The sequence below is a fragment of the Choristoneura fumiferana genome, chromosome 5, assembly GCF_025370935.1.
Source record: "Choristoneura fumiferana chromosome 5, NRCan_CFum_1, whole genome shotgun sequence".
Classification (NCBI taxonomy): domain Eukaryota; kingdom Metazoa; phylum Arthropoda; class Insecta; order Lepidoptera; family Tortricidae; genus Choristoneura; species Choristoneura fumiferana.
This window is the reverse complement of record NC_133476.1, coordinates 5,798,280-5,809,636: the sequence shown is the minus strand read 5'-3', so window position 1 is coordinate 5,809,636 and position 11,357 is coordinate 5,798,280. Positions and strand designations below refer to the sequence as shown.

Sequence of the window (11,357 nt, the reverse complement as noted above, 5' to 3'; positions counted from 1 at the left end):
AAGTAATGTTCAAAAACGTTACAATTTAAGTTGTGGTAGCTTACTTGGAAGTTTCCTGGCAACGTTGATTTAACGACAGAAATTGTAAGCTGCAGGAACTTTACCGTTGTAACGTTTAAAATGTTTCATTTTAAAGCTTTAGACAACTTAACAGAAAAGTAATGTAGTAAAACTAACCTTGTAGCTAAAGTTGCACATATATATTAAGGTAACTATGATGTGAAACGTTACAAAAACGTTTTATTTATAACGTTACGCTTGAAACATTGCAGTAAGATGCGTTTGCAACTTTCAAATTGTTAAGCATGCAAAGTTACAATAACGTTATAAAAATAACTTACAGTAAGTTGATATGGCACTTTTAGGCACATTTATTTTGTAACGTTTTATTTGCAAGGTTGCTGCAAGATGCGGCAACATTGCATATGTGGCATTCAAACTCCTTGATAATGTATGTTTTGGCAACTTTCTGGCAAGGTTCGTTGGCAACGTTGATATTGTGAGCTAGATCAACATTGCAGCGATGTTTCGGTAAGGTTGTGCTTAGTGGGTATGATCATCAGTTATCTGAACATTAGTGCTATTAGTTTCAATAACCTAACCATAAAATTTCATTTTTTAATACAAGCATTTTTTGCTGACTGTACTTGCATGTCACCCAAATTACATATTATTATGTACCTATAAATATTTGCATACCAAATTTCAAGTCGATGCTAGGTATTTACCGTTAAGTTTCGTCCTGCGGAGAATATATCCAGCAGGGCTACTACGAAACTCGAAACTCGAAGTTGGTGTCGTGCGGTCCCTCTGACACTTATACTATTTAAAACGAGAGTGAGAGGGACGGTACGATACGAACTTCGAGTTTCGAGTTTTGTAGTAGCCCTGCTGGCTAGACTATCAGGATGTCACTACTTACTAGATTATTGTATTGTCACGCGATTTACACATAAGTTTTCCAAATTTCAAGTCAATCTGACTACTGGAAGTTGGTCAAATTTAACTAGCAAGATTTGATTACAGACAGACAGACAACGGGACAGGTGAAACTAAATAAAAGCTTGTAAAAAGTAGGGTCCGTTTAAAAAAAACATTATTTGGTTCTTGTCCATCACTGGTGCCACCACACAACGATTAACGAATTTTTAGTAGACGAAGTCGCAGACAAAAGCTAGTTCCTTATAATATACCAGTTATATGATTTGACTTTCTATGTGGCCTTTTCGGCGGGGCGGGTCAACATCTTCAACGGGGTATTCGTAGACGGGGTAAATAAAGCAGTGCAATTAAAATGAAACCTGACCTTAGTAAGTTCCTCATAAAACAAAAAGAGCAATCTAGGATGATCTCTCATTTCCCAGGCTTCTTTTAGATGCTCGAAATACGGCGTCCAGTGGTCTGCAAAGAAATAATGTAAGTACCTAATTTATGTTTTAATTTACCCCTAAGAGCCCGTTCCCACTTGTTGGGTGTCGGATCCGTTTCGTGTCGGATGTCGCCACGGGATGTCGGTCATTTCTATAGAAAATCGTGTCGGGCAAGTGTGAATAGCTTCATATAAAATGTTCTGCCACTGGAACAGCCGATTAAAATTCGTTGCCCAACACCCGCGACAAGTGGGAACCAGCTCTTAGGTAGGTACCTGCAATACTTCAAGAGTTCCCTCAATTACCTTAGGACCCACTCAACTGATCCTGAATTTGTTGCAATGGGACCTAATAATAATAATAATGCGTGTGGTGTCGGGTTAGAATTACACCTACTTATCCATTTCTTCCGTGGATGTCGTAAGAGGCGACTGAGGATATAGGTTAAGGTACACTGTGGGCGACAGTATTACCTATTCCTATTACGGTTCTACGGTCATAAATGACGGAGTTCCGAGATAACATTTTAACATACATAAAAAGTATAAAAAAACAACCGAACTGATAACCTCCTTTTCTAGTCTCGTCTGTTAAAAATAAAACCCGGTAGGAACACTTGGAGAAATACCAAATGGGTTTTAAAAGTTGATTTTGCTTTCGTTTTGTTTCGTTTCTTAGCGATACAATAAATAACTCAATGTCATATACCCACATAATAACAAATGGCATTAAGTAGGTACTTACTTGGTGTTTCAGACAGAGGAAACAAAAATACTACTTCCTCGTTCAGATAATTAAACAGCATTCTAGACATAATTTTATTATTAAGAACCTATACCTTGTGAAAGGCTGGTAATGGAAGCAAGCTTTATGACGGGAGTTGGTAGGTAAGTACCTATTGTGAACCTCCCCTTTGCTCCCCCTTCTACCAAAAAAATAAACAAACAATGACAATGACCAAAACTAGTGTTTGCACAACCGAAATCGGAACCTACTTCGGCTTGGTTAAAAAGTAAAAAAAAAATGCGTTTTTTATGTTTTGCAAATATCTATTTGTGTTAATCGAAGCAATTATTCGAGAAATTTGTTTGATAGCTCTAAAAAACCGGCCAAGAGCGTGTCGGCACGCCCGAAATAGGCCATTACGAAAAAAAATTAAATAATGTTTTCATAAGGATTTCGTATTTTTACGGAATATTCCAAGTTTAGGTATAAGCTATTAGGTGCTTCTCAAGAAAACAACCGTAATAGTTTTCCTTGTAAGTTTGATATACTTAATACCATCCTGAATTTTTTCCACCCAATGGTTGATTTTAGAGGGGGGGGGGGACGCTCGATTTTAATGAAAATTTGCACTTTAAAGTTGAATATTTTGCAAACAAATCACTGAATCGAAAAACCTTTTTAGCAACCCCCTTAATGGTTTTTAAATCCCTATCCAACGTTACCCCACGTCTTGGGAAATACTAAAAAATTTTTTTTTGTATTTTTTATTGTACCATTTTGTCGGCATAGTTTCCATATTATATTCGTGCAACAGCAGCAGCAGCGTGCATTACAGCTTTCTAGCATTGATAGTCCCTGAGCAAAGCCGCGGACAGACACAGACAAACATGGCGAAACTATAAGGGTTCCGTTTTTGCCATTTTGGCACAGAACCCCAAAAAGAGGGTCTAAAGGTCTAGTTCATTTGGTGTGGAATAAAAAAACAGGCCACTCCACGACGGGCGATTGCTTATCCGCATGTCACTTGAAAATCCACGAACCTACCCAGTTCCCTATCTCGTGGGAATTTCGAAAAATCTTTTAGTGCTCTTCTATGATTAAATAGCCAAGGTACAAGTGAGCGTGTCTTTTATAGGTAGAAACCTACTTATAGATATTTACTCACGCAAGTCATTAATAAAGAAGTTCCAATAAGTTTTGAAGTCCCCGTTATATCCTTGCGTCCTGATCAGCCGGTTGAGGTGGTAGAATGACACTGCGACGTCTCTAGGGTCCCGCGCCACGTACACCATCCTGCCTTTGTCCAGGAGTGAGGGTGGCAGCAGCGACAAGGGTAAGTGTGTTTTGATAAAGCGCTGAGAGGTGGCGGCAGCCAGCTGCTTGGTGCCCGGCTGCGATACCAGCTCCAGTAGTTTTAGCTTCTCTGCACTGTGGCTGTTTTCTTCGTGGAACCGCGCTTTCATTATAGGATGAACGAATACCGAGAACCTGGGAAATAATAGTCTTGTGTCATGGTAGGTTTTTAAAATAATTGTTTACATGGCCGAAAGGAGACACTAACACTTACGAGATAGAGGTGCATTAAATTCTAGATAGTGCGCAATTCTAGAAATGTCATCCTGTTCTATTAAATGATGAATGAACTCACGTCTTAAATCGAGTTTAGCTGGACATGTTTCGGGCTATTCCTTAGCCCTTCTTCAAAGGAGCACGCAACTCGGCGGCTGCCGCAACACGCGCACTACACGCCACCGCTCTGCTCGCGCGACTGCCCGGCGAAACTAAACTACTTAAACTCAACTATACTCGATTTAAGACGTGAGTTATCCCGTTACAATATCATTTAATATGAGTGAGTCTCATGGTAGTTTCACATCCTATTATCCAGGAAAAACGGAAAAGCTTGCCAGGGTAGACCTTTTCACAATCAATTTCGTGTTTTTTTTTGGCAAATATATCAAACACTAACATGACATTTGCAGCGAAATGGTTCCACCCTGGTACAAAATTCTTTTGCTTCGACTGTACGAGTAGGTAAGTACGAGTATATCTATGACCCTGTTGCTTTTAGAAGAGGGATTTTGAAATCATAAAAATCATAGGCGCTTACTCTAAAAACGGATACCGCTCGGTTAGTGGTGTTGCGTCCGATTTCGCGTAGTCCAAGTCGTTCGCCACCATCCAGACCAATTCTTGAGTCCATGTCGTTCCTATAAGATTTTAGTTGTTAATGCTAGAAAACACCATAAACGACGGAAGAAAATCTTACATGACAGCAGTGGTCCCAAATGGCTATGATTAACAGGTATTTTAAGTTGAGAATAAATAAAGTTCTCAAAGTTTCTTATGCCCACTTGAGTTTTTTTTCCTGAAGCTCCCATTTCCATTTACTTAGTAAGTTACACCACTTTTTTTTCTGCGCGTTCCACTGCTACTGCCCCCATGAGCAGTAGCGGTGTTAGGGAAGGGCGCGGTGGGACGACCGCCCACGGCGCCCGACTTACAGGGGCGCCTGAAGCCTATACCTTCTAGAAAAGTTGGAGGCGCCGTGGAAATCTCGCCTGGGGCGCTGGAAGCTCTAAAAGCGACACTGTCCATGAGGGTGTCGGTCCCAGCTCCCTCTTAACGCAGCGGACACTGCGCTATCCACGTTGAGAACTATGACTTAGTCTTACGGTCACTATCTATAGGTACTCTATATAGTTACGTCATATTTAACCTGATCGTGGGTAACTGGCCACGAAGATGTCGCTGGGCCGGACTTCCATCGTGAAGATGTTCAGCGCCTCTTCCTTGTATTTGTCGGGGAGGAAGTAGCCCCTGGGACCCACTTGCACGAAGCCGGTGTGCTCGCCTTGGGAGAATAGATGATGATTAAATACTGAGTGGAATTGCAGATGTAAGTAGTTTTTTTACTAAGCGAAGAAGAGATACATAGTGTTACTAATATCTGACACAGTGGAGAGTGAAAATATCTGACATGTCTTACCGGATCTACAAATAGAGTCGTACCTATCAGATATTTATGCACGCTTTGTTGTGTAAGATATTGGTGTTGGTGACTGTACTTTGCCTAACGAGCAAAGCAAGAGTCATCATTACAGCTTACATACCTTCTTACTCTCTAAATGAGAGGGCTTGGGCCATAGTTCCGGGCGGGCCCAGCGCGGATTGGGAACTTCACACATACATTTAAATTGCTTTTTTGGTTGTGCAGGATTCCTCACGATAGTTTTCTTCACCGTAAATCTCGTGGTAAACTTCGAATGCAATTTCGCACATGAATTTTGGCAAAATTAGAGCGGCTCGGGTTTGAATTCACGGTCCTCTGCTTGAGAGGCCATAGGTCAAACCACTAGGACATAACGGCTTTTCAAAGCAAGATTGTGAGATTAAAAGTTAGGCAGTAGTTCTAACAGTAGTACCTTCTATAAAATACTCGTCCGTAAAACGCGCTCAATCAATAAATTAGAAAAATAATAGGCACGGGTACGACTTTTTTTGTGACATTATATTTCTACTTTCTACAATTATTATATTATCATCTATGCTTCTGCTCTTATTTCCGCTTGTTACGTTATTATTAGATACTATGCAAATAAGCATACCCATAATAGTACATAATAACCTGGGTATTGAAGTATACAAATTATACTGTGAATAAGTACTGGTAAATAGTAAGATCTCTGTGGAATTGCGTCACCTGCAATCATCAATAAATAGGTACATATATTATATAAAAGCTAAAAAACTCCTAAGGAAATGTAACTGTTTATTAATTACTTTATATAGCTCGTTGACACTCACTTTTGTATCTTAACGTAAAGGTTTATCTAGTTCTAGTACTATCATAATAGTTGTTCAATATTTTCTGTTATCTATAGGTACATCGCGCATCGGTACATTGCTCTACATTTCGTTATCATTTGATACAATCATCTATATTATAAGGACAACAATTGTACGTACTCCCTATTGTTGCTTTGTTTACTCTGAGGCTGCTACCAGCAATCTCAGTAGTTTTAGTAAACTTCGCCTTGAATAAATAAATTAATAATAGAACCAATTGATTGCTAGTATTATAGCCTTGATAAGAACCTGCCTGCATTGTATGAATGCACCTTTACAATCAATCGTGCGTGTTATTTGGAGGCTGCATTTGGGTTGGTAGAGTATGGAAAATTACAATAATAACTTGTTATGCTTTGATTTTAATTAAATGGCGGATTAAATGATGGAATTAGGCCACGGATATCAACTTACAGTGGAATGGGCCTCTCGGTAGAGTAATTACGATTCATGAAGTATATCATCGGAAAGAAACCATGGCAATGATTAGATAATGATATGTAGAACGGGGTTGTGGGGCAGGACGCGAGTCGCTCGCGGGTAGGGTTACCAGACGTCATTGATTTTCCAGCCATGTCAGGAATTTTGGCTATTTGTCAGGAAATACGAAAATATCAGATTTAAGATTTATACAAAATAAAATCAAAATCTTCGTTCCATTTTGTTTATTTGTAACAATTACAAAGTTATGTAAGTAAATAAAAATCTTTATTTTTAAAATTTTCATTATTCAAAATGTCAATAAAATACTAAAGAAAAATACTTAATACAGTTTACTATGCAGCTAGCTTTGTAATGATCAAACAAAGATAATTAACAATTAAATTGGAAGTGTCCCAAAATAAAAAAAATATATTTTATAACAAAAATTAAAAAAAAGTTGTCCTTATGGTAGGTATAACACAAATTACGACTGTGTTGCAGTATCGGACCTAGCACGTATACGTATTACGAGTACCTTGACTCATCATGTTGAAAAGCGCCAGCAGTTAACGTTAGTAGGTAAGGTACCTTTTGTAACGAGTTATTTATTGTAAGGGCCAATGACTTTCATGTCTTATTATTAGCTAAGCTTCGATGGCTTGTAAAATATCTACGACACACTTACTAACGTGTTCCGGGCAAATTAATGGAATAGACACTAGCAGTATAAAATTCAGTGTGACAACTGATAAGTATTGGATATTATCGAAAGCTGAGTTCCACCGACTAATAATAACTTCACCATCATTATCATCATATAAGTAATGCCAATCTCCAGTTGCTTCGGCTGGAATCGGCCTGCATCCACCAGGTGTACCTATTCACCTTAAAACCCGCGGCTTTTGCCAGCTCAGCGCTTGGCGATCAGCGCTCTCCATTCGACACATTCCGCCTCCAACAGCCATCTTTATAATATCTTGAAACTCCTAATTATGATACCTACATGTGATTCCATCAGGTAGCCCTCTTGCTCCTTAGTCCCGTATCTAATAAAAAAATTGCAAAAGTCGTGTGTTATGTACTTACAGGTCGCCCTTATGAAAATCGACACGCAAATCGGATAAGTGACAGATATCCATGCACATTAATTGATGGAATGCTTATTACTATATACTTATTATTGTTTACTACGAAGAATATCATAACTTCAAAAAGTAGGTCACTGATTATTATTTACTATTTACCGAGGAAATGATACATTAATTTAAGTTGATAAATTTGTTACAAGTAGGTAAATACCTAAGTAATTTCAGTAAAATATTAAAATTTCGATATACATTTTGGAAACATTATTTCTTTTTTATTCGTCTGGATGGCAAACGAGCAAGTGGGTCTCCTGATGGTAATAGAGATCACCACCCCCCCATAACGATCTGCAACACCAGGGGTATTGCAGCTGCGTTGCCAACCTAGAGGCCTAAGATGGGATACCTCAAGTGCCACTAATTTCACCGGCTGTCTTACTCTCCACGCCGAAACACAACAGTGCAAGCACTGCTGCTTCACAGCAGGATTATTTTGTTTCGATATGTTTTTTAATAAAATAAAGATTCTTTAATTATTTCCTCCTTAATGTATACGTTACACCAATTTTGACCTTTTTTTGCCCCCCTCCCCCGCAGGTCACACGTATTCCTATAAAAATTGCAATTATTTCCGCCTACCTCATTCTAAAATAATTAATCAAGACATTTTTCATATAATAAATAAACGTTTATTTACGTCCAATTTTTTTTTCAAGATATAATAATGTTTTTGCGCTTTTTCTTATTAAAACTCTCGTCCTTATTCTAACACAAAGTACCAACTTACCAGTAAAAAACTTCATCAGCTCCGCCGCTAACTTGGGCTCTACATCCCGAATCTCCAACGGGAACTCGTTGTTATTCTGTATATCCATTGCGATTTTCTACACCACTTTCTGTTATTATAATGCGACGTTTTATTTAAAATATTGACACAATTTAAATGCGAGAAAGTTAGGGAAAGTGCGCGCGCGCTGCCGTCAGTCCGAGTAGGTACGCAGTGCGGCGCCCACGGCTCGCGATTGATATTAAAGGTTCCAGTTCCACCTCTCGGAACAATCGCTCATGTATCTCCCTGCATAAATAACCAAACGAGTCATACGTACTGCACTGGTTCACGTCATAATCACTTCGCCTTAAAGATATATGCAACTGGCGGTATATCCGTACTTTTTCTGAATTATAATAGTACTAATATTATAAAAATGAAAGTTTAGGTCGCGGGTGAGCAAACTAATTGTTTCAGTTCATTGCGAAAGCTTGTAAGTCGGTTTGTTATCTTTTCACATCTAAACCGTTGAACCGATTTCGATTAAATTCGGTATAATACAGATAGTTTGAGTCCCGGGGAAGGACATAGGATAATTTCTGTGCAATTTTCTGGAAAATTTCATAGTTCCCGCGCTTCTGGGCAGATGGGGTCGCGGGCAACAGGCTGGGAATAAAATAACCTAGTCTCTCAAACTAAGCAAAACTGGTACTGTGAGAACGTACTAGACAGCAGATAAATATAGGTAGGTATTTAAACAGATAAATTAGGTACAGCTGCAAAGTTCATCATACAAGTGGTTGTTCCTATTGGGATTCCGGTCGTCAAACTCGTCGGGTCATTAAATTTAACTGACAAGGTTGCCTATGTGATTATTACAGACACAAGGCAACGACTCTTCATAAAATATCATGTAGTACTTAAGCAATTCAGAAATCAGGTAAGTACGTAGAGAAACATTCAGAGCGATCTCTCCACGTTTTCTGTATTATCATTAATTCATTACGTCATTCAGTCAAGTTCCGATATAAATGTTCCAAAAAAATAATTAACAGCCGTCTAAAATTAAACCCGGATTTTTAATCCCACGGGAAAATGTAAACAAAGTTTCGTCGTTGTCAAAGTGACATTTCAGGGGATTTCGAGGTATGGGCCATCTAGAAATATTATATAAAGTTCTGTTGTTGCCATGTTTTTTTTCTATTTTCGATAAAAGAGCCGTTTTTACGGGAGACAACTTAGTTTAAATAGCTTGTTGCTATGCTATTTAAGAACGGCAGGCGCTTTAATCATAATTTGTGATTGATTAAAAATAAGTAAATAATGGAATGAAAAAGTAGATATGCGTCCATTTCCATATCCTTTTTAGGGTTCCGTAGTCAACTAGGAACCCTTATAGTTTCGCCATGTTTGTCTGTCTGTCTGTCCGCGGCTAAGCTCAGAGACCGTTAGTACTAGAAAGCTGTAGGTAATTTGGCATGAATATACATATCAGTCACGCCGACAGTGGTAAAATAAAACAGGGTGGAAACTTTTAAATAATCAATTTCACTAAGATTTCCTTGAAAACAGTATGAGCTGTCAACATGACATTAGTAGAATGAAGGTTCCACCCTTCCACCCTGGGTCATGATTCAATTTGTTTGACTGTACCTCCTATAGACGAAAAGTAGGGTGATTTTTTTCTCGAACATAGTGTGGGGTATCGTTGGATAGGATAGGTTTTTAAAATTATTGCGGGGTTGCCTAGACAATCGATTCAAAGAACGGTTTGCGAAATATTCAACTTTAAAGTGCAAATTTTCATTAAATTCGAGCGTCCCCTCTAAAATCGAAACGGATGGAAATTTAAAAAAAATCAGGTTGGTAGTACCTACCTAAGTATATCAAATTTCCAAGGAAAATTATAACGCCTAAGATTGCTTGAGAATTATTAGTAGTTTTAGAGTAAATAGCAGCCTAAGGTCACAGTGTAAGAAAATGTAATGTAAGTTCTTAGACTTTGCTAAGGTATAAAATATACCTAAGGAAAGGAAGATTCCATACACACACAGTACGAAGTCCATAGAAATATATTACTTGATTTCTTCGTAATGGCTACGTAACCCTATCTCCACTATCTCGGGCATGTCTGACACGCTCTTGGCCATTTTTTTAAATTAGTTAAGTAGTTCTCATGAGATGTTTTTCTGATTTTAATTTACTATCCATCCCCGTTCATCGTGTGTGCCAGTCTGTGGTGATATTTCGTGAGGAAAAGACTGAAAATTGTCTCGCTCATGCTGGTATTAATACTTACATTAACCTCCTAACGCCCAAGTCAATTTTTGATTTATGAACATCAAACTTTATGTCAAAAAAAAAATTACAGGCAATCTTCATGTTAGGTACGTCTATCATCGCTTTTCTTATTACTCCATAGAACAGGAACACGTAGTACTAGTTCTAGATAATTGTTAAAACGGTGGTTTGGCGGTTGGAATGTAACAATAATTGATTGATGCAGGCGCTACTTAGTGGAGGTATACATTAAGTATTGAATTAAGTATTGAAAGAAATGCTACATATAGCTTAGCTGCTTTATTAGTTATTACTTTATTCCTAAGGTTAGTAATATATAATAATAACCTGTAAGTTAACACTTTACTGGTTGGTGTATAATCTAAGATTTCATTGTATTTGTCATTAGCCATATCCATATTGTACCGTTTGTACCCAAATAAACATTAAAACATATATAAACCACACGTCAAGATAACTACAGGTCGATTAACAAGAGCTGGCACAGTGAGTGAATTTCACAATGAGTGAATGAAATTATCTGTGTGTTACCTATTGAACCTGTAGTTTACAAGACGCACCTAAGTTAGTACACCTTGGTACACATTATGCACTTGTGGCTGTGCAAGGGTAGGTACATAATGTGTACTTCTAGTATACTTGAAGCACCCAATAGGTGAACAAAGTCCATACAATGCACTAAAGGTTAACTTAGTACACCTGACCTCCCGTGAGTGCACCAAGTACACTTTAAGTAAACTTGATACACCAATTGTGTGCACTGCACAGTGGGTATTAAGTGTACCTAAACTTGATACACCAATTGTGTGCACTGCACAGTGGGTATTAAGTGTA

General features: G+C 38.2%; 1 protein-coding gene across 1 annotated transcript in view; it reads right to left on the bottom strand.

The window, feature by feature from the left end:
* The window catches only part of LOC141427706 (uncharacterized), a 39,166-nt gene that overhangs the window by 7,483 nt on the left and 20,326 nt on the right, over positions 1-11,357 (bottom strand). The window contains 6 exon segments of the mRNA XM_074087301.1: positions 1,269-1,401; positions 3,262-3,584; positions 4,207-4,306; positions 4,816-4,950; positions 8,241-8,337; positions 8,474-8,528. Of these exon segments, the coding sequence (XP_073943402.1) occupies positions 1,269-1,401; positions 3,262-3,584; positions 4,207-4,306; positions 4,816-4,950; positions 8,241-8,337; positions 8,474-8,528 (843 nt within the window).